This window comes from Phocoena sinus, chromosome 6, assembly GCF_008692025.1.
Source record: "Phocoena sinus isolate mPhoSin1 chromosome 6, mPhoSin1.pri, whole genome shotgun sequence".
In the NCBI taxonomy this organism is placed as follows: Eukaryota; Metazoa; Chordata; class Mammalia; order Artiodactyla; family Phocoenidae; genus Phocoena; species Phocoena sinus.
In genome coordinates, this window is record NC_045768.1 from 90,377,795 (window position 1) to 90,402,159 (window position 24,365).

Here is a 24,365-nt window from a genome sequence, read left to right on the forward strand (position 1 = left end):
GCAACCAGAGGTGTGACAGGCTGTTTGCAGAAAAAGAGAAAGAAAAGATCAATGCAACATTTTCCTAAGTGCTTCCACTAGCCATTGAGAGATGCTGTGGAGGGAGACCAGCAAGTTTGGATCCAGGTCCTATTGAATGACAGTTTCTGATGACATAGATCGCACAAACTTTTTTTTTTTTTCTTGCGGTACGTGAGCCTCTCACTGTTGTGGTCTCTCCCGTTGCGGAGCACAGGCTTCGGACGCGCAGGTTCAGCGGCCACGGCTCACGGGCCCAGCCACTCCGCGGCATGTGGGATCTTCCCGGACCGGGGCACGAACCCGTGTCCCCTGAATCGGCAGGCGGACTCTCAACCACTGCGCCACCAGGGAAGCCCTGCACAAACTTTTTGAGCCACGATTTCCTCACCCATGAAATGAGAATGATGATTTGTCCCTGGAAGTTATTTTAAGGATCAAAGCATCAATAGAGCATCTGGACACATCCCACAATTTTACTGATTTTCTCCATGTTGAAACACAAAGCCAGCACTGTGCCCATGAAGCAGAGGTGGGACCGCCCTACCTGGATGCCTTGGACAGTGTCCTTAAATGCCGGTGAGCGCTGGGTCCAGGTGCTCACCAGCTCCACGGCCCGGTCAAAGTTCTTGACATATTCACCATACATCTTGAGGAATGGGGCCAGCTTCTGCAGGATGTCTCCAAGCCGGGGGTTTGTGTCCCTTTGTGGGGGAGTGAGTGAGATCGTCAGGCAAACAGCTCCGCTGAAGTGCCAGGGTGAGACAGGGACTTCACCAGGGAGCTATGGGACAATGGCCTGACTCCCAGCTCTGTGTGATGGTGGGCAAACTGGTCACCTCCCCTAAGCCTTACTTTCCTTCTCTGTATCACATGGGATGGAAAATAGTGTGTTACCTAGAGGATCATGTAAAGTACTTCAACCATGCAGTCATAGAACGATTGCTCAAGACCAGGAGTTGTTAGTAATAATGGAATCACTTTAATGATGAGCCACAGTTATCAAAAAGAATCAAGAAAACCCCATTATACTTCTTCTATATGAGCAAAGATTAGGAACAATGGGGCAATTTAACTCTGGCAATGTCATGGGAAAGCAGCACCGTGTAATAATGAATGGTTTGGACAGGGATTTGGAAATAAATTTCAAGGAGCAGAAAATATATAACCTTTGACCTTAGAACTGTGGGGGATTTATCCTAAAGAAATAATCAAAAAGAAGAAAAAAAGACATATGCATAAAGTCATCCTTGGCAGCATTACTAGGAACATGCACTCAGAGGCCCACCACCTGTGAAGACGGATGGGCAAGCTGCTGGACTCTCGCACCCTTATTACACAAGGAGTGTCTGTGTGCTGACAGTCACTCCAGGGCCTTGAGGAGAAAACTTATATCTAGCAGGTGTGCACTGCATCAGCCAGAAAGCCAATCTAGCCCTGAGCTTTAACCTCATGGCCTTGGACACAGTATAACCTGCTCTGCAGGTGGAGCATGTTTTTCTAAATATTTACAAATTGCCCTGGACCCCTGCTGAGCCTTGCAGGTGCAGGGACAACCCCCAATCAAGCCCCCTGGCCTCTGTGTTCTCCCTGGCCTGGCTGCAGCTTGGAAATGGCCTCTTCTCTTACCACAGAACCACACACTGGCTCAAGCCAGGCCAGTGAAGAGGGGAGACAGCAGAGACCCCAAAGCAAAGCTGCAGCAGCACCCAGAACAGAGAGGGAAGCACATAATATGGAGAATGGCAAGCTGGGGGCCATGTCTGTAATGTTTTATTATCATTTCTTACAGCTGGGCAGTCCCTCTGCCACAAATGAACGGAAGCGGCAGAGGGACAGAGGGACAGCCCTCTGGGGACACTGCTGAGGAAGAAAAACATCTCATTTTTTAAAGCAGAGGTGCAATATACACTAGGAGGGAAGATAAACCAATAAGCACTGTCTATTCACTGGTGTTTGCAGATGGCAAACCTCATTTAAATTCCACAAAGCCCTGAGCAGGTATTAAAGTCCTTTTAATTTGCAGATGAAGAAGCTAAGACACTGAGAGGGCTTGGGGTCAGGGTTGGCCCAGGACCCTACAGAAAGAGAGCCCAGGGCACTATGAGACAGGCTCCCCAGGTGTCTCCTGGCTTTTGGGCATACAAACCCCAGATTTAGAGGCTGCTTGGCAGACAGTATTCAACAAAACCACTGCAATAGTGTCACCATGACCCTCAACCACCAAGGGCATTGGAGCCAGACTCCCTGGGAGATGCCAGCCCCTACACTTCCCAGGCACCATGAGCTGCACTTACCACTCATTCATGATCCGTGTCTGCAGCTCAGGAAGGAGGAACTTCCCGTGGAAGCAATAGATGGAGGAGATGTTAGAGAAGATGCCTGTGGTGACTTCCGAAGGGATCCCTGCTTCCATCAGTCGGGTGCAGAAAACCTGGGCACGGAGAAGCCCATGCAGTGGTCACTGAGTGTGGGTCACTGCAGATGGTTACGATCATGCTTCTGCTGCAGGTATGGGAGCTCAAGAGAGGCTGCCGTTGCCTTATGTTTTCTTAGTGAACCTTCCACTTCATCAAACTGGCTCAAAGAACCTTATGGTCTTAAAGCAAGCTTACTTATGGCTAAGAATTGAGGGGTGAGGCAGGGACAGTCCCCTCTAGATGGGGACAGGCCATCTTTCTTCCATCTGCCCTTCAAGGGAAATGGATGGTCCTGATTTCCTTTCTTTGCTTTGTGAGCTACAAACAGAAGAAGCACCTGTCAAAACCCAGTTTCTGTTGCAGTTTTACTTCCTGTGCTCATAAACCCCACGTTGCCAGGTGGACAGGGAGAGTGCCACCCACTGTCCCAACTATTTGTGCAGGAAGATGTCCAGAGGCCATTTACATGCTCAGATAATTTAACTGCCAAGAAGAAAAAAAACCCCAAGGTGACTGGATGAGACCATTGCCCCAAAGCCACAAGTTCTGAAAGCAAAAACTAAGACTTTCTGGAGGAGACTTAAATTTGTCCAAGTTTTAGTATTCATGCCAGTCATACTCCAACTGCAAGCCCTAGCCAATGCTAAGAGAGAAAGTTTGCCTCTGAAACTGTCCACTGAAACTCTGGAAGTGGACAAAGGCAGGCCCAAGCCAGGACGGCTACCTGGTCTAGCAGGTGTAGACGCTTCACGTAGGTCTCCTCAGTATGCAGCAGCTCCTGGGCAATGTGGAGCAGCTTCTGGGGCTCAGCGCACTGTGAAGAGAAGAGCCATAGCTCACCTAGGGAAGATGAGTTTGGGGGAGGCAGCATATGACAAAGGCTACCCGCTGTATGCCAGGGATGACCAGGGGCCCCAAAAGACCAGAGGAAGCTGCTGGGACTGGGATGTGGGGCTCAGTTCTCGCAGATGGAATTTCCAGGGAAGTTTCTGGGGAAGACATAATAGTTTCTACCAACCCCCCCAAACCTTCTGCAGCCCAGAGAGAACTCTATCTTCCCGGGGCTTTAACTACAGAGGAGCTGCAATAGCCACATCAAAATATATTGTGGAGTGACATCAGCAAGGTGGCAGATTAGAAAGCTACAGGCCCTCCCAACAGGCACATGAAAAGATGCTCCACATTGCTAATTATTAGAGAAATACAAATCAAAACTGTAATGAGGTACCACCTCACACTGGTCAGAATGGCCATCGTTAGAAAGTCTACAAATAAATGCTAGAGAGGGTGTGGAGAAAAGGGAAACCTTCTACACTGAGAATGTAAATTTGTGCAGCCACTATGGAGGTCCCTCAAAAAACTAAAAATAGAGTTGCTATATAATTTTGCAATCCCACTCCTGGGCATACATTCAGACAAAACTATAATTCAAAAAGATACATGCACCCCAATGTTCATTGCAGCACTATTTACAATAGCCAAGACATGGAAACAACCTAAATGTCCATCAAAAGATTAATGGATAAAGGAGATGCGGTACATATATACAATGGAATATTACTCAGCCATTAAAAAGAATGAAATAATGCCATTTGTAGCAACATGCGCTAGAGATTATCACACTAAGTGAAGTAAGCCAGACAGAGAAAGACCATATGATATCGCTTATATGTGGAATCTAAAATATGACACAAATGAAATTATCTATGAAACAGAAACAGGCTCACAGACATAGAGAACAGACCTGTGGTTGCCAAAGGTGGGGGAAGGGATGAATTGGGAGTTTGGGATTAGCAAATGCAAACTACTATATATAGAATGGATAAACAAGGTCCTAGTGTATAGCACAGGGAACTATATTCAATATCTTGTGATAAACCATAATGGAAAAGAATATTTTAAAAATATATATGTATATATATAACTGAATCACTTTGCCGTGCAGTAGAAATTAACACAGCATCGTAAATAAACTATACTTCAAGAAAATATATTAAAAAAAAAAAGAAAGTTATAGGCCCTCCTTCCCCCACTCATGAGTTAACAATATACAAACAAGAATACCTCTGTGGAAACTCTGGAGACCAGCTGAGAAGCTACAGCTTCCAAGGCATTGTAAAACTAAGAAGAGATTCTATCAAATAGAGAATGAAAATTGGCATGTTTGGAACACCCTTTTGTGTTCCTCCCCCATGCAGCATAGCACAGCACAACTGGGAAGAACCGCCCCCCCCCCCCCCCCAGCTAGGGCTCCTCCCTCAAGATGGAAACAAAGGAGTGAACTGTGCATCCAAAATTTTGGCTCATCTGGAAGCTGCCTGAGGGACTGGTTTCTGTCTTGCCTGATTTGGAATGCTGTCATGACCAGCGCCAGAGTTGGAAAACAGAGGCAAGCAGCATGTTAGAGCTGATGTTCTGCAGGCAGATGCCAGGGGAGCAGGAGATCAGAAAAATTTTAATAGGTCTTAGAAATTCCAGCCTGATTGGCTAAGGTTTTCCCTGCACAAAGCCAGCATGCAAAGACTGGAGAGATGGTTGTTTTTCAGATGCCCAAATTCCAGCAAAAATTTACAAAGAAACAGGGAAACATGGTGTGATTAAAGGAACAAAATAAAATTCCAGAAACCAGACCTAAAGAAACATAGCTCTATGAGCTGCCTGTAAAAACTATTAAATACCTGTCATATAGATGCTCAATGAACTAAAAAAGAACACAGACAACTAAGTGAAATCAGGAAAGTGATGCATGAACAGAATATCAATAAAGAGATAAAAACTATTTTAAAAAAAAGAGCCAAACAGAAACTCTAGAACTGAAATTTGCAATAACTAGACTGAAAAGTTCAAGCTAGGTCATTTGAAATCATAAATCAGAGAAACAAAAAGAAAAAACAATGAAGAAAGCAAAGAGAGCCTAAGAAACTTATGGGATACTACCCAAGGGACCAATATATGCATTTTGGGAGTCAAGTACAGCATACTTGAAGAATTAGTGGCTAAAAATGTCCCAAATATGAGGAAAGAAATGGACATATGAATTCAAGAAGCTCACAGAACTCCAAATGGGATAAATCCAAAGAACCACACTGGGACACATTATAATAAAAAAAAGGGGGGGGTGGGAGGAGTGGGATGATATATTTAAAGTACTGAAAGAAAAATAAAACTGTCAACCAAGAATATGTATCCAGCAAAGCCATCTTTCAAAAATGAAGAAGATGATACCAAAACCAGATAAACATATCACAAAAAAAGAAAATTACAGGCCAATATCACTGACAAACATACACACAAAAATCCTCAACTAAATACTAGCAAACCGAATCTAACAACACATTAAAAAGTTCATACACCATGATCAAATGGGATTTATCCCAGGGATGCAAGGATTCTTCAGTATACACAAATCAATTCCTGTGATACACATATTAACAAATTGAAGAATAAAAACCATATGATCACCTCAACAGATGCAGAAAAAGCTTTTGACAAAATTCAACACCCATTTATGATAAAAACTCTCCAGAAAGTGGGCATAGAGGGAACCTACCTCAACATAATAAAGGCCATATATGACAAATGCATAGCAAATATTATTCTTAATGGTGAAAAACTGAAAGCATTTCCTCTAAAATCAGGAAGAAGACAAGGGTGCCCACCCTCGCCAACATTATCAAACATAGTTTTGGAAGTCCTAGCCATGGCAATCAGAGAAGAAAAAGAAATAAAAGGAATCCCAATTGGTAAAGAAGAAGTAAAACTGTCACTGTTTGCAGATGACATGATACTATACACAGAAAATCTTAAAGATGCCACCAGAAAATTACTAGACCTAATCAATGAATTTGATAAAGTTGCAGGATACAAAATTAATGCACAGAAATCTCTTGCATTCCTATACACTAACAATGAAAGATCAGAAAGAGAAACTAAGGAAACAATCCCATTTACCATTGCAACAAAAAGAATAAAATACCTAGGAAAAAACCTACCTAAGGAGGTAAAAGACCTGTACATAGAAAACGATAAGATACTGGTGAAAGAAATCAAAGATGACACAAAAAGATGGAGAGATATACCATGTTCTCGGATTGAAAGAATCCACACTGTGAAAATGACTATACTACCCAAAGCAATCTACAGATTCAATGTAATCCCTATCAAATTACCAAGGGCATTTTTCACAGAACAAGAACAAAAATTTTACAATTTGTTTGGAAACCCAAAAGACCTCAGATAGCAAAAGCAATCTTGAGAAACAAAATTGGAGCTGAAGGAATCAGGCTCCCTGACTTCAGACTATACTACAAAGCTACAGTCATCAAAACAGATGGTACTGGCACAAAAACAGAAATATAGATCAATGGAACAGGGTCAAAAGCCCAGAGATAAACCCACGCACCTATGGTCACCTAATCTATGACAAAGGGGGCCAGAATATACAATGGAGCAGAGATAGCCTCTTCAATAAGTGATGCTGGGAAAACTGGACAGCTACATGTAAAAGAATGAAATTAGAACACTCCCTAACATACATAAAAATAAAGTCAAAATGGATTAAAGACCTAAATGTAAGGCCAGACTGTATAAAACTCTTGGAGGAAAACATAAGAAGAACACTCTTTGACATAAATTGCAGCAAGACCTTTTTTGACCCATGTCCTAGAGTAATGAGAACAAAAACAAAAGTAAACAAATGGGACCTAATGAAACTTAAACCTTTTGCACAACAAAGGAAACCATAAATAAGACGAAAAGACAACCCTCAGAATGGGAGAAAATATCTGCAAATGAAGCAACTGACAAAGGATTAATCTCCAAAATATACAAGCAGCTCATGCAGCTCAATATCAAAAAAGCAAACAACCCAGTCCAAAAATGGGCAGAAGATCTAAATAGACATTTCTCCAAAGAAGATATACAGATGGCCAACAAACACATGAAAGGATGCTCAACATCACTAATTATTAGAAAAATGCAAGTCAAAACTACAATGAGGTATCACCTCACACTGGTCAGAATGGCTATCATCAAAAAATCTACAAACAATAGGACTTTCCTGGTAGCACAGTGGATAAGAATCCACCTGCCAATGCAGGGGACATGGGTTCGAGCCCTGGTCCAGGAAGATCCCATGTGCCACAGAGCAACTAAGCCTGTGCACCACAACTACTGAGCCTGCGCTCTAGAGCCCGTGAGCCACAACTACTGAAGCCTGCGCACTTAGAGTCCATGCTCCACAACAAGAGAAGGCACCACAGCGAGAAGCCCACACACCTCAATGAAGAGTAGCCCCCGCTCGCCGCAACTAGAGAAAGCCTGTGTACAGCAACAAAAATCCAAAGCAGCCAAAAAGAAGATGAAAAAAAAACTACAGACAATAAATGCTGGAGAGGGTGTGGAGAAAAGGGAACCCTCTTGCACTGTTGTGGCAATGTAAATTGATGCAGCCAGTATGGAGAACAGTATGGAGATTCCTTAAAAAACTAAAAATAGAACTACCATATGACCCAGCAATCCCTCTACTGGGCACATACCCAGAGAAAACCATAATTCAAAAAGATATATGCTCCCCAATGTTCATTGCAGCACTATTTACAATAGCCAGGACATGGAAGCAACCTAAATGTCCATCAACAGATGAATGAATATAGAAGATGTGGTACATATATACAATGGAATATTACTCAGCCATAAAAAGGAGAAAAATTGGGTCATTTGTAGAGACATGGATGGACCTAGGGACTGTCATACAGAGCGAAGTAAGTCAGAAAGAGAAAAACAAATATCGTATATTAATGCATGTATGTGGAATCTGAAAAAATTGGTATAGCCAATCTTATTTACAAAGCAGAAATAGAGACACAGAAGTAGAGAACAAACATATGGATTCCAAGGGGGAAGTGGGGGATGGGATGAATTGGGAGATTGTGATTAACATATAAACACTATTGATACTATGTATAAAATAGATAACTAATGAGAACCTACTGTATAGCTCAAGGAACTCTACTCAGTGCTCCGTGGTGGCCTAAATGAGAAGGAAATCCAAAAAAGAGGGGATATATGTATCTATATAGCTGATTCACTTTGCTGTACAGCATAAACTAACACGTTGTAAAGCAACTATACTCCAATTTATAAAATAAAAAATATATAATAATAAAAATTTTTTAAATGAAGAAGAAATTAAGACTTTCCCAAATAAACAGAAGATAAAGAGTTCATTACCACTAGACCTGCCATACAAGAAATGCTAAAGTAAGTCCTTCAAGTTGTGAAAAGATGGTAGATAGCAACATGAAGCTGTACAAAAATATAAGGTTCTTCAATAAGGGTAAATGCATGAACAAATATAGTAGCCTGTACTATCATAATTTTGGCAGAAAATAACACAAAAAGGACAAAAACATTTAAAAGCTATAAATCTATGTGAAAGTACATACTATACATATAAATACATAATTTGTGACATCAATAACATAGAGTGTCTGGGAGGGGGAGCTGTAAAGGAGTAGAGTTTTTGTATATCATTGAAGTTAAGTTTTGTTCAGCTTAAAATAAAATGTTATACAGATGAAAAGATGCTCAACATCACTAATTATTAGAAAAATGCAAATCAAAACTACAATGAGGTATTCCTCACACCAGTCAGAATGGCCATCAGCAAAAAGTCACAAAAACTAAATGCTGGAGAGGGCGTGGAGAAAAGGGAGCCCTCTTGCCCTGTTGGTGGGAATGTAAATTGATACCTCCACTGTGGGGAATAGAATGGAGTGTCCTTAGAAAACTAAAAATAGAACTACCATATGACCCAGCAATCCCACTACTGGGCTTATACCCTGAGAAAACCATAGTTCAAAAAGACACATGTACCCCAACATTCATTGCAGCACTATTTACAATAGCCGTGACGTGGAAACAGCTTAAATGTCCTTCGACAGATGAATGGATAAAGAAGATGTGGCATATTTATACAATGGAATATTAGCCATAAAAAAGAACAAATTGGGTCATTTGTAGAGATGTGGATGGACCTAGAGTCTGTCATACATAGTGGAGTAAGTCAGAAAGAGAAAAACTAATATCAAATATTACCGCATATACGTGGAATCTAGAAAAATGGTACAGATGAACCTATTTGCAGGGCAGGAATAGAGATACAGGTGTAGAGAATGGACATGTGGACACAGGGGAGGGGAAGGGGAGGGTGGGATGAATTGGGAGATTAGGTTTGACATAAATACACTACCATGTGTAAAATAGATAGCTAGTGGGAACATGTGGTATAGCACAGGGAGCTCTGCTCAGTGCTCTGATGACCTAGATGCGTGGGATGGGGGTGGGTGGGAGAGAGGTGCAAGAGGGAGGGGATATATGTATACATATAGCTAATTTACTTTGTTGTACAGCAGAAACCAACATAACATTGTAAAGCAATTATACCCCAATAAAAAATAAAAAGCAGATGGAAGATCTTTAAAAAAGTAAAATACCATAACTTTAACTATTTTATGTAATTGCAATAGAAAAAATATATAGAATATACTCAAGAGGCAATGAGAAGGGAATCAAGCATATTATTACAAAAAAATCAATTAAACTTAAAAAAGGAAAGCAGTAAGATAGGGACAAAAAAGCTACAAAACATACAGAAAACAATGAAGAAAGCAATAGTAAGTCCTTCCCTACCAGGAATTACTTTAAATGTAAATGAATTAAACTCCCCAATCAAAAGATATGGATTGATTGAACAGGTTAAAAATAAAATCCAATTATATGCTACCCACAAGAAATTCACTTTAGATTTAAGGACATACATAGACTGAAAGTGAAAGATGGAAACAGATATTTCATGGAAATGGTAAACAAAAGAGATCACGAGTGGCCATATTTACATCAGACAAATGAACTTTATGACCTTTTTTTTTTTCTTTTTTTTTGTGGTACGCGGGCCTCTCACTGTTGTGGCCTCTCCCATTGCGGAGCACAGGCTCCGGACGTGCAGGCTCAGCAGCCATGACTCACGGGCCTAGCTGCTCCATGCATGTGGGATCTTCCCGGACCGGGGCATGAACCCGTGTCCCCTGCATCGGCAGGCGGACTGTCAACCACTGCACCACCAGGGAAGCCCCAGACAAATGGACTTTAAATTAAAAAACCATTACACAGTACAAAGAAAGACATTATATAATGTTAAAAGGACCAATTCACCAAGAAGGTATAACAATTATAAATATTTATTCATCAAACCTCAGAGCTCCTAAATATATGAAGCAAACTTTGGCAGAATTGAAGCAAGAAACAGATAGCAACAGAAGAATAGTAGGAGATGTCAGTACTCTACTTTCAATACTGGATAGGACATGCAAAACATCAATAAGGAAGCAGGGGATTTGAATAATACTGTAGAACAAATGAACCTAACAAACATATGCAGAATATTCCATATAACAACGGCAGAACATACATTCTTCTCAAGTGCACACAGAGCGTTCTCCAGGTCAAACCACGTGTTAGGCCACAAAACAAGTATTAACAAATTCAAGAAGATTGAAATCATATAAAATATCTTTTCCAATCACAACAGAATGAAACTAGAAATCAACAGCACAGAGAAAACTGGAAAATCCACAGATTTGTAGAAATTAGACAATACGCACTTAAACAGGAGTCAGTAATAGAGATTAGAACAGAGATAAATGAAACAGAGGGTAGAAAAACAAAGGGAAAAAACCAACAAAACTAAGAGTTGTTTTTTGAAAAGATAAACAAAATTAACAAACCTTTAGCTAGACTTACCAAAAAAATGAGAGAGAACTCAAATAAATAAAATGAAAGAGGAAATATTACAATTGATACTAAGTTGAATACAAGGGATCAGAAGAGATGGCTCTGAAAAATTAAATGCCAACAATTGGATAAGCTAAAAGAAATAGATAAATTCCTAGAAACACACAACCTACCAAGACTGAGTCATGAAGAAATAGAAAATTTGCACAGACCGATAACAAGTAAGGAGGTTCAATAAGCCATAAAAAACTTCCCAACAAAGAAAAGCCCAGAAACAGATAGCTTCACTGGGAAATTAATACCAATTGTTCTCAAATTTTTCCCAGAAAATTAAAGAATAAGGAACACTTCCTAACTCATTCCATGAGACCAGCATTATCCTGATACCAAAACTTTGGGGCCTTGTTGACCCTGGAGGGACTGTCCCTCCCAGGGTTCGCTGATTCCTAGAGATGTAAAGGATTCGCCGGCAAGAATGTCTTTCAAGTGCAAACCAACCCATCCAGAGCCCACACCCAACCACCTTCTTTATACTTGCTTTCCCCTATTCCCCTGCCCTAATTACACAAGCTATCCAGGGACAGCCCCTGTGCACAGAACCCACTGAAATTATTCAAACTGGCCAATCTTAAGACTGCTTACCCTGTCTCACCCATCCCTTTCCTCAGAAACCACAATAAAGACTCTACTGTAACTTATATAGTATTTGTACATAAACTATACTTCAATTAAAAGAATAAAATCATTACATGATTAAAAAAAGACTCTTGCTCACAATTTCCACTCCCTCTGCCTCCTGCCCTACCCTGGTGCTTTTCCCTCTGGTTCCCCATGGTGTGGTGTGCCCCCTCCTCTCGGGAACTATGAGTAATAAACTGTCTTTAAATGGCAGTCATCTCCTGATTTGTGGGCTTCACCATTCCTGAATAATAATAAAACTTAGCTTAAAACATGCCCCCAGCCCACTCGCTGAGAATTTGGCTTTCAACAGTGCAGGGCTGTGGCTGCCCTTTGCCCACGAAGCCTGCCTCTTGATGTGGCCACGTTAGTCCATACCATCTCTACCAGGAGCCAGCAGGTCTGACCCTGGCCAAATGCCACTTGTGCTTGTCTTGGGACCCAGTCACTTGCAGCTTACCTCCGCTGTTCTCCTCCCATGCACAGGCGGTCTCTCTAAGCCGAGGCTGTCGGCTTTACTTCCGTGTCCCCACAAGTCCCAGTGTAGAGCCCAGAGCCCAAAACGCTAAAGGGACACAGATGAGCTTACTTGCAAGGCCAAGCCCCCACGGGCGGGCACGCCTGCTTCCCGGAGCCATCTGCACGGGGCTCCCCTCGCGTGTCTGGGCTCCCTTCCTGACTCTGCCACACACCATGGGAAACCCTGGGGTTTCCCCATTCATAAAATAAGGTGACAAGCATGCTGTCTTCCTCATGGGGGCTCTGCAAGGCAGGCAGCAAGCACTGGCAGAGAGTGGTGGCAGCGCTGTTTCCGCTAAGTTGGACCGCCACAGCCACCCTGGGGTGGGGTCCCTGTGCCACCGTGGGGCCATGGAACTAAGGCTTGGGAGTGAGATCATTGTCTGATGTGTCAGGGAGACCCCTGCCTGTGTGGTCCTTCCCCAGAGCCTGCCCATCAACCCATAGCAGGGGCTTCTCTGAGCATGGTGTCTGAGTGTACACCCTGCTACTGGCACCAGGCCTGGGTGATGGCACTGTAACCTCAAATACCCTCAGAGGAGAGCTCTGCAGCCCCTGACACCTGGGACGGGAAGGTGGCCTACCTTGGCTGGATCCGCGTCAGCCCTCAAGGGGCTATTCTCGGGGTCTGGCTCCTCACTGCTGCCCTCACCCATATCGCTATCGGCCTCCTCCCGTGGGGCCTTGCCACCTGGGGCTGTCTCCAGGTGCAGCCCTTTGATGGTGGGGCCTGGGCCCGCCTCGCTGCCGTCCTCGCAGGAGAAGTGCTCGCCGACCACGCTGCAGGAGGGGCTGTCTATCCCGCTGTCCCGGTTAGGGATCTTAGTGCCGCTGCTGGGCTCACTCACAGAGCCCACGTCCCCCGCAGAGGCCTGGCTGCCAGGGCTCCCGGAGGCAGGGTCACCACAGTGGGCTCCAGGCCCAACAGGGAGTGCTCGGAGCTTCCCCGGGTCTGTGCTTGGATGCTCCAGGGAGGAGCTGCTAGGCCCAGCATCTGGCTCCCCCCGGGTGGCAATGGGGGCTGGGGGCATTGAGGACACCCCTCCTGGCTCCATCCTCAAAGTTGAGTTCTCTGAGCTCTGTGAGGGGCTGGCCGGGGTCTTCCTGTCAGGGAGAAATGAGCATAGTCAATGCCAGCTGGGCTATGGACTAACCCCCAGGTGGGGCCCTCTGGAGAAAATCAACATGGAGGAGGGGGGCTGGGGCTGAGTGTGAAGTGAACACCCTGGTCAGCCTCAGCTGGGTCCTGACTAGGCAGGCTTTGGGGCAATGGCAAGTGGAAAGCATTTTATTCTAAAAATAAATTTCTTCATTAAAAAAAGAAGGAAGAGAGAGAGGGAAGGAGGGAGGGAGAGAGTGAGAAAGAAAGAGAGAAAGAAGGAAGGAAGGAAAGAAGGGAGGCAAGAAGGAAGGAAAGAAAGAAAGAAAAAAGAGAGTGAAAGAAAAAAAAGGAGAGGGAGGAATGAATTCTGTAGCGTGAAGCTACCTGCCCCTCAGTGAATTCAGAATATATGTATAAACGAGTAGCAATAACCACCATGAGCACAGTGAATCTGGTCTGTACTGTGCTTTGGCGTCTGTGGCACTCTATCCTACCATGTAGCTCTGAGGTGAGGCAGGATCCCCATCGAGACCCTCCCTCAATATCACTGTCGATATTCTGTCTGACAGGTGACCTGTCATTTTCCAGAGACCTGGAGGCTGAGGAGGCTGGATCTTGGTTCCCAATTCCTCTTCCTGCTAAGCACTGGAGCTACTTCATGCCCTCACATGGTGCCTCTTCTGGAAACCTTCGTGGAGGAAAGGCACCTTCAAGTGTCAGTCTAGGTGCACAGAGAGGGTCAAAGGTGAGACTAGACTGGGAGGAGATTGACATTCCCCAAAATCTTCCACTTGAAACCCCAGTGGAGCTGCAGAGGAGGTCAGGGACCAGGAGCAGCAGTCACTTATTCCTGGCCAATAGGTGGGTTACCTGAGGCTGTCAGACTCCGCAAGGACACTGAGGTGGAAGGGTGGGTGCCAGGCTCCCTGCTGGCTGTGTTCCGGGTCCTTTGAGTTGGCCAGTCCAGGCCTTGCACAGGGTTGGAGGGCTGGGGGGGATTTGCTGAAAATCTTTTTCTTGCCCAGCAGTTTTGAAGTGGAGCAGTTCAGGAGGTTCTAAAAAAAAACGTGAAAGGAGAATGAAAACCACCTTCTCCGCTGGCACTTGGAGCAGCGTGGGTGACAGACCCAGTGCTCAAGGGAGAACATGGAAGGGCATCTTCATGCCACCACCCAGTGCAGGAGACCCCCGGGCAGGCCATAGAGGTCTGCGGGTGGATGGAGCATGGCTGAGTCCCTGGCCCCCGTGCAGCAGCTTCTAGGCCCTGGCTTAAAACTGGGGCCAGAACTGAGCTTGTCCCCAGTCATGCAGTGACTCAGGGAGAAAGGGTCCCCTTGAGTGTGCAGTGCCCACTGTATCTGAGGAGAGCTGGCTGGCATCTCCACGCACCCTCCCAGACACAGGCACTCACTCAGCTCTGCGGCCAGTGGCTTCTTCACACATTCCCTTCCTCCCTTGCTAAACAAAATAAAGAACCATCGGTGGAGATGCAGTTTCCCCTCCCTGCAACACACACAACCAAAAAGGTGTCCTGAAGCCTGACCCTCGGCCACCCATGCAACAGAAGGGCCTCCGGTCAGAGTGTGCTCAGAAGAGAAACATGAGCCACCTCTGTGCGTGCGTGGCCTTGAGCGCTGGCGAGGCCCCAGGAGTCAAGCACCAACTCCAGCCCCTGTGATACTACGCTCTTGCCTTCCAGTGCAGTCAGATTTCTTCTGAGTGGACCTTTTTTTTTTTGCTGTACGCGGCCCTCTCACTGTTGTGGCCTCTCCCTTTGCAGAGCACAGGCTCCAGACGTGCAGGCTCAGCGGCCATGGCTCACGGGCCCACCCGCTCCGCGGCATGTGGGATCTTCCCGGACTGGGGCACGAACCCGCGTCCCCTGCATCGGCAGGCGGACTCTCAACCACTGTGCCACCAAGGAAGCCTTGGACCTTTCTTTAAGTGACACTAAAACCAGTACAGGGTGCACATTTAGTATTGGCTACTGCCACGTTCTTAAAGAGCTTAATGGGGAGAAATATCAAGATTTCTAAACAGAAAATGCATGCTTTGCTACATTTTTCTCATAGCACAGGTGATAAACTCCAGTTTCCGGAAATCAGACATGACACAGCAGTCAAAATATGCCAGATGGAATGCAGGCCACGCTCAGCTTTGGTGTGTCCAATGCAGCCATCTGGTGCCAGGTGGAGCCTGCTGCAATCACACCTCAGGGATTCCTCCTTCTGGTCAAGATGGAATAACAGAAACTGGAGATACTCTCTCCCTGGAAACAACCAAATTATGGATAAAACATACGAAACAACAGTTGAGAGACACCTTACACCAGGCAGCAAAGCGCGGTGCTCCTGAGAGGTGGGTACAAGTGCAGTGATCCCTCTCTCACCCCAGCTTCCTGCCCAGAGAAGGGGATCTCAGGTAGACCTCTGAGTAAGGAGACAGAGCTGGGAGTCCAGGAACATGAAGGCAGCTGGAGGTCACAGGATAGAGCACTAGAGAGAGAGCTGCACAGAGAGAGCACAGAGAGCTGACAAGGGCCCTTGGAGATGGCTCAGTGCATGTGTGAGGAAACTGCAATGCTGGAGAAAGATCTACGTGAGAGGGTCAAAGGGAACATCGCCTGGTGCTCACACAGGGCAAGGAATATGCCTGTTTCCACCAGCTAGACTGGAAACCCCAAGATCCACAGGGAGTTAGAGAACTTGGAAGGGTCTTGCCTCAGTGTGGGGCATAGTTAGCCCCATGGTGAGCTCTGCTCAGGTCCCACCTAACAAATACTGATGAATTTTAACAGGAAAGTCCATCTGTTTACAAACGACTTAACTGCCTCCCTAAACAATGCCTAAGGACAATTATAAGAGCACAAACATATTCAACATCCAGTAAGGTAAGATTTATAGTGTCTGGCATCCAACCAAAAATTACCAGACACTGAGGGCAGGAATACACAACCCATAGTGAGGAGAAAAAGGCAGTGAGTTGAAATTGACCCACATATGATACAGATGTTAGAATTACCAGACAAGACAAGGTCATTAAGGCAGCAGCAGTTACCCGCATTATATTTAAAAGGTCAGTAGAAACATGAAGGATAAAAAAAAGATGCAAATCCAACTTCCAGAGATGAAAACCACAAAGTGTGTGATCAAGACCCACTGGAAGGGACTGATGGCAGATTAGATATTGTAGAAGAAAAATTAGTGAGTTTAGAGAGACAATAGAAGCTATCTAAAATGAAAGAGCGAGAATGAATTGTGAGATGTGGAGAAACTTTAAGCAGCATAATATCTGTGTAACCAGAATATATATGTGGAGTCTCAAAAAAGGAGTGAGCTTGAAAAATATTTGAGAAAAATAATGACCAAAATTGATACCAATTCTACACAAATCTTTCAACCATTGAGGGGAAAAGAGAATACTTCTGAACAACATGGATGAATCTAGAAATAATTGTGCCAGGTGAAAGAAGACGGACAAAAAAAAGGCACCTACTTTTTTCTCATTTACATAGAGTTCTAGGAAATGTACACTAACAGGTGCTGCCAGAAAGCAGACAGGGATGTCGCCTGGAAGGAGGGGTAGGTGTGGTGTGGGGGTTACAACGGAACACAGAGAAGCCCTCAAGGGGTGACAGCTATGCTCATCATCTTGGCAGTGGCGACACTTTCACAGGTGTATATGTGTATGTCGAAACGTCAAATTGTACATTTTAAACATATGCAGTTAATTGTATGTTGATTATACCCCGTGGAAGGTGATACCTCTGAGCTGTGCAAACTTGGTGAGTTGCTGACACTCACCAAGTGTCATTTTCCTTGTTACAGAAGGGACAATGAATCATGTAGAGGAGAGTGGTGAGGGGTGTGGCAGGCCCAGAGGCTGGGGAGGCTGGCCTGCCTGGATACCCTTCAAAGGGAGGAAGTGTGCCTTTCCTCTGGAGGCCCTTTAGCCATGACCATCTTATCTTCCAAGGGTTTTAGTGCAAGGGCAACTGAACCATGCTCGGCCAGACTGGGAAGCCCAGGGCTCAGCATAAAGACACCCTCCAGGGAGCAGAGTACGTGGTGGAGGAAGGTCCTCGTTGCAGAGCAACCTTCCTAAAGATCAGACGACCCTCTGATCTGATTTGGGAAGCCACAGGATACAGCCCACAGCCTCGCTTACCTCAGGACTGGTCTCCCTGCTGCCTGTCCAAGGCCAAAGTGAGTGCAGGGCAGGCCAGTCCAGTTCCAGCCTCCCCTCCACACTGCTCAGAGCCAGAGGCTAGGGTAGGGTTGGGGGAGAGGAAACACATGTCCAAGGGTGCCCAACATACACACATATAAACACACACATGCCTCCACACGTGTACACACATATGCACATGCACACATACACAAATACATATAAACACATATCCAATTGTACATACACACCCACACACCCCATGTGCCAGGAGATGTGCTGTGTGCTTTTGTACCCTTGCTCAGCCACAATCACCAAGGTGGGTGACATTCCATGTTTCAGACAAGGACGCCAAGGCTGACCCTGGCCATGCTGGCCTGGGGTAATCAGCACCCAGGAGCTGGGTCCCCCAGACATGCTGCTCTGAACCCCCTGGACTGGGCTCCGGGCTCATTCTGACATGCCCCAGGCCAGGGACGTGTAATCACGGAGAAGCCAAGGAACATCTGTCATTTCTGTCTTCCCAGCCACTCAGCTCTCCCTTTAGAAGCCCTGAGCTGAGGGAGCCCACCCCAGGTGAGTTGAGCCTGCTGCCGAACTCAGGACCCAGGGCCCCTGACACCCGAGGCTGCCACCACCCAGCATCAAAGGCCCCAAACCTGGGACTGGGGGAGGTGTGGGGACTGGAGAAGTACAGAGAAATTAAATGTGCCCCACTATCTAGTGCGTTGTGGACCGTTAAGTGGCTCCATCCACAGTAGCCAGTTGGATGGGGTAGCATGAATGCTGTGGCGCCTGCCCTGGAGTCTCTGAACCGCTTGGTAGCTGCCTGAGATGGGCAGGGATAGTCTTACAGACCTGCCGCTGGACGTCCCCACCTTGGAAACAGTGTAGGAACCCCCACTAAATCCACCATTATGCCCATCTCACTTGCTGCCTGTCACCTGGTACCCTGGAGGCCCCAAGTGGGCAGAGACCTTGGTGTCTTGTCACTGACATGGCTTAGTGGCCCCGGCATGTGGAGCCCCAGCTGACAGCTGGCAGCAGCCATCAGATGTGTGAGCCTGAGAAGAAGACTTTGAAACAGTTCCAGCCCTCGCTGGCAACAGTCCCAGAGAAACCCTGAGTGAGAGCCATGGGAATGCACCCCACGAGCCCCAGAATCATGAGAGATGACAATCCTTGGTGGGGTTGCTCTTTACCCTACCATGTCCAGGTGGTTGGTTACGTGAAGGAGGTAATCCAAACAATACTGAAAGCGCCATAGGGCGATACCAGAAACTGCTGGGCTGCACGCAGGTTGCAGGCTGGGAGACAAGGCTGCAGAAACCCACAAGGCTGTATTAGCAGTGACAAAAGTCTGGCTGCGTTGGCCATGCCAGATGTAGCAATCAATGACATGTCAGCAAAGCTGCCCAGTGACCCAGGGGTGCCTGCGCTCCAGTGTCAGGATCCAGAAGTGCAATACTTGCCTTGGGGCCTCAGCCCGGGAAGTGCCCTGGCTGCAGCTGGTACAGTCTGCGTTCTCCATCCTGTGTGCTGAGAACACAGAGATGGACACAGGTACTGTGGGGTGCCACATGCTTCAAAATTCGCTGGGGTCAATGGGACCTCGGGGCGGGATGGGGCCAGCAGAGTGGGGAGGAAAGGAGACGGATCAGCACAGCACCACCCCAGCTTGCTGGGACACCCTGCTCAGATGTTCCCCAAACAGTTCACACCATCACTTTAAAAATTTACTGTTTTTTTTTTTGTTTTTGTTTTTGTTTTTGTTTTTGCGGTACGCAGGTCTTTCACTGTTGTGGCCTCTCCCGTTGCGGAGCACAGGTTCCAGACGCGCAGGCTCCGCGGCCATGGCACGGCATGTGGGATCTTCCTGGACCGGGGCACGAACCCCTGTCTCCTGCATCGGCAGGCGGACTCTCAACTACTACGCCACCAGGGAAGCCCACTGTTATTTTTTTAAACCGCATGAGTGATGGGTCATTTTTTTTTAAAGAAAAAGATATTATGGAAAAACAAAAAAGAAGCAAAAGTTACCTGTCCGTTCTAGTACTGGGATACTGGTGACTGGGCAGGGGCCTGCAGGCTGGACAGCGGGGGTGTGAGGTAGGTGCGGGTCCTAACGCTCCTGGGTGTGCTGCAGCTTTTCTTAGAGAAGCTGCATTTGTTTCAACACCAAATTCCAACATGAATCCCTTATGTCCTCAAGAACGCATTTCTCCCAGAAGAATTGAAAGCAGAGACTCGAACAGATGTTTGCCCCCTGTTCACATGTGAACAAAGGTTCAGAGCAGCATTTTTCACAGTGGCCAAAAGGTGGAAGCCTACTTCAACATGAATGAACCTCGAGGAAGTGTGTGTCTGGAACAACCCAGACACAAAAGGATAAATATTAAGATTCCGCTTGGGTGAGGTACCTGGAGGGGGCAAATCATAGAGACAGAAAGTAGAATGGTGGAACTGAGACTGGGGAATGGGGAGTTAGTACTGAATGGAATAGATTTTCATTTTGGAATGATAAAAAAGTTCTGGAGATGCATGGTGGCGATGGTGCATAACAACGTGAATGTACTTAATGCCGCTGGGCTGTACACCTAAAAGTGGTTAAAACGGTAAATTTTATGTTTTGTGTATTTTACCACAGTAAAAAATAAAAAAGTTTTTAAAAAAAGGAATGCATTTCAGAAAGGTTTGCATAGAAATTTCTGTAAATTAGGGTCAAAGTGACAGTGATTCGAAAGCACTGAAAACTTACTCCCTGCCCTGCATTCCTGTCACCCTGGGCCTCAAACCCAGGCTTTTTCTCCACTCACCCACCCGGAAGCCTCGAGGCCCACAGTGACGTGCGATTGTGGAGAGGCCTGGCCCTGAGCAAGAGCTGCCTGTAAACCTCTCACCCCGCTGCTGATGCATCGTCACCCTGCACTGCCCACGCTACTCCTCAGGAAACATGGCCCCCAGCGCAGGGCCTCGAACAGACCTGGGGGGTGGTTGGATGGTTGGACTGTGGCCCATGCTCTGTGTGGCTCTGGCTCTGACCTCGGCCTCCAGACCATCTTTTGGTCCCCCACCTGACGAGGTGAGGCTCAGAGACAGCTCATGGCCCAGCACAGAACATGGGTATCATTATTAGAGGCTCAATAAATGATTGTGGGGAAAATGCAGGATGATTTCCCAGTTGATTACACTCCTGAGACCACAGGTGCCTCACTGGGAGGGAGGTGGGAGGGCTAGAGCCCCCTGCCCACCAGGGAGGGCCAGCCAACTCCAGCTATGTAGAGGCCCTGCCTGGACTCCTCCTTGCTCTGACCCCAGGCCGTCTTCTTGGGCCTATGGGGGCATGACAGCCCCCATGGATTGCATGATGCATCTTTGGCCCTCCTGCGTGGATCCAGGGAGGCAGCAGCACAGTGGGCCTGAGGCCCTGCATCCAGAGTGATCAGTTTCTACCACTTATTGACCCAGTAACCAGAGATAAGCTCAACTTCCCCAAACCTCAGTTTCCTTGTCTGTAAAATTGGACCCAACAACAGTCCTGCAAAGGTTCTTAAAGCTTGAGGCAGTGCACAGCACTCTACCCTCAACTGGCCATGTCATACATTTTTAGTGGCCCTAAATGACAAACATGGGCAGGACACCTCACCAGGGTGATGGTCTTCAGCCATTAGCATCGCCTGAAGCTCCCAGGTCCCCTGTCACAGGGCCTGCTCAGCTGCAGTAGGAGTTGTGTGAAATCACACAATGAGCCCAGTAGTGATGACGTGTGCCCAGAGCTGGATTGCCAGAAACTCAGGGAACGCACTGGGTGCAGTGTAAGGAGCTATGACAAGAGGGGTTACATGCAGGGCTGCGCTGTGCGCAGGGTGGTTGTGCCTGGGAAACGGACCGCTGCACTGTTTCCTTCTTTTTCTTTTTTTTTTTTGGCTACGCTGCGTAGCATGTGGAATCTTAGTTCCCTGACCAGGGATCCAACCCATACTGCCTGCATTGGCAGCATGGAGTCTTAACCCCTGGACTACCAGGGAAGTCCCTGCACTGTTTCGACTTAATCTTTTTACTTATGTATTTACTTAATATTTTTCTTTATTTCGTGTTTTTAAATTTTCTATACTTATTTCTGTTTCATATTTTGTTTCCGTTTTAATTTTACTTTCATCTAGAAGGAGTATAAATATAAACACTACAGACACTGTACATTACCATACATTAAAAGCAACTATAAAAATGAAGTCACAACCTTTGAAATAAAAAATAAATCCTTCCTTGCACAGGCAGGTAGATGTGTGATAAAGCAAATAGAATCTCAGGAGGGGACACTGTAAAATTCTTGGAGCTTTGCTGTATGTTTGAAATGTTTTGTAATAAAGCTTTTGGGGAAAAAGGTTGATCTCTGCAGTACCCAAGACCTCCAGGCCCACACTTGGGGTGGGGCAAGGGGGGCTCCTTGTTCCATTCTGACCTCCTCCATTGGGCACCCTGGGCTCACTACATACTTCTCTCTACTTTTGATTATGTTTGAAATTTTTATTTAAAAAAGTAATGAAACAAAACAGACAAGAACTTTCCAACAGCTTCCAATTGACACTGAAATCCTTGAGCACAGAGGTAACTCTGCCGCTCCTTCCCCACTGAGCCACCTCAGGGCCTTTGCAAGGTGCTCCCTCTAGAGGAACAGCCTGGTGCAGCTCCCTGAACTCACTTCCTGCTCTGTGACAGGCCTTCCCCAGATGAGGCCGCCCCTCCTCCATCCCCGCTACTCCTCCAGGCTCACCCACACCTCCCACCTCCACTCCCCACTGGCTGCAGCCCACACAGGTGGAAATCTCACCTCCTTCACATGGTCCCCCACCTGGCAAACAGCAGGACTCAGTAAGCATGTTCAGTGAGAAAGTGAATAGATGAATTTGAATCGGCATCGCAAGCGGTCTTATTTCCCTTCTAATATGTACTTTTACATAACCATACAAAAATGTCCTCTGGCTGAGTCCAAATTTTGAAAATATAAAATGCAAATCAATATTACAGAAGGTCAAATCCCACCTCCTACAGTCCGTCACTCGACAGCCCCACGGTCGTCTCATCTAACTTCACAGTGACCTTGTTAGGTAATTACAGCGAAAGGGACACCCAGACAATGGATTCACCTTCCTAAAGCCACACACCTGCACCAGCAAGAGCTCTGTGTCCTGGGCACCGAGGGGCTCCAAGTGGGCCCCACCAAAACCCCCAGAGCTGATGTGTAAGGACAGCCACCATCCACTTCACTGGGGACCTAGGTGACCAGTCATCACACATGGGGGCTCAGACAGAGGGGACAGTATCCCAGACAGATGGAACAGCATTACAGACAGAGGAAACAGCATCCCGGGCAGAGGGAACAGAGCCTCAGACAGAGGGAACAGCATTGCAGAGAGAGGGAACAGCATCTCAGACAGAGGAAACAATGTCCCAACAGGGGAAACAGCATCCCAGACGGAGGGAATAGAGTCTCAGACAGAGGGAACAGTGTCCCAGGAAGAGGCAACAGCAACTCAGGCAGAGGGAACAGTGTCCCAGACAGAGGAAACAGTATCCCAGGCAGAGGGAACATTATCTCAGACAGAGAGAACAGCATCTGAGGCAGAGAGAACAGTGTCCCAGACAGAGGGAACAGCATCAGATAGCATCAGACAGAGGGAAGAGCACAAAGCAAATAAGAGTCAGCCAGGCCATCTGAAGAGCTGACAGTGTGCCGAGGTGGGTGAGCCCAGAAAGGGAGGGGATGGGACCTGGTGGTTGGAGCCAGGATGGATCTCATAGCTGTGGGTAGCCAGGGGGTCATGCAAGTGAGTGACACCCCATCCAGGTTTGGATTTCACATCTCGGCTATGGTTAATACTGCCCCAAGCTTACATTTTTACCCCTATGTTCACCCACTTTTTCATGGACCTGTTTCCTCATCTGTCAGGGGGGTCGTCAGATCCCACCTGGAGAAGGTGGCAATGATGCAGCAAGGCAGGTGCTCCTGGCACTGGATCAGCGACTCTTCCATGGTCACTGTTCTGAGTCCAGGGACACCTGCCACCCTAGGTTCTCAAGGGGCTCCGGGCAGCAAAGCCTCACCCTTCCTCTGGGGCCTCACTACCACATCTCAGCTTTAACCCCAACAGACCTACCACAGTCCAGGCTTCTGTGTGTGCAGAGCACACAGTCTTGTCCCGCTTTGCGAGGCACTGCATATTTGGAGGTGCTGGTTTTTGTGCGGAGACAGACATCAGCCAGAGGAGCGGAACCAGGGCCTCTGGCCTCCTGCACCCAACCAGCTGGAGACAAACCACTTCCTCCCCCTCCGCGCCCGGCCCCACCCAGCCCCAGGGCCACTTGCCAGTCAAGCTGTCAGGCTTCAAAGGTTTGACTTTTCCCGGCTTGGCGTCTTGCAGTCCATGGTCTAGGGCAAACGGTGGGCCTCAGTTTCTCTGTGACCTTCAGTTTCCTCTCCTGAAAGAACAGCGGAGCGAGGTCACCCCGGGCTTTGTCTGAGGACTAATCCGAATAGTAGCAGAGCTGCCCGAAGCACACCCAGCCTCCAGGGGGCTGTGCTCACCTCCGGAGCCCGGCACCACTCAGACCCCAGTTCACATACAGGAAAGCTAAGTGGTCGAAGCATCTGCCCAAAGTCACAAGCT

General features: G+C 46.7%; 1 protein-coding gene across 8 annotated transcripts in view; it reads right to left on the reverse strand.

Annotated features, from left to right (window-relative positions):
* Positions 1–24,035, reverse strand: part of FGD3 (FYVE, RhoGEF and PH domain containing 3) — a 44,504-nt gene extending 20,469 nt beyond the window's left edge. For 2 of the 8 annotated variants that reach the window (XR_004350493.1, XM_032635934.1), the window contains exons 1-6: positions 23,856–24,032; positions 14,401–14,585; positions 13,013–13,532; positions 3,163–3,252; positions 2,316–2,452; positions 566–722 (exon numbers count right to left, since the gene is read on the reverse strand). Coding sequence is in view for 7 of the 8 variants with exons in the window: in XM_032635934.1 (XP_032491825.1) it covers positions 566–722; positions 2,316–2,452; positions 3,163–3,252; positions 13,013–13,532; positions 14,401–14,585; positions 23,856–23,954 (1,188 nt within the window). In the remaining variant the exon portion in view is untranslated. Of the gene's footprint in view, positions 1–565; positions 723–2,315; positions 2,453–3,162; positions 3,253–13,012; positions 13,533–14,122; positions 14,252–14,400; positions 14,586–23,855 lie in introns of all 8 variants that reach the window. The other 6 variants (XM_032635931.1, XM_032635932.1, XM_032635937.1 and 3 more) reach the window with 5 other exon arrangements.
* Between the last annotated feature and the right edge of the window lie 330 nt (positions 24,036–24,365).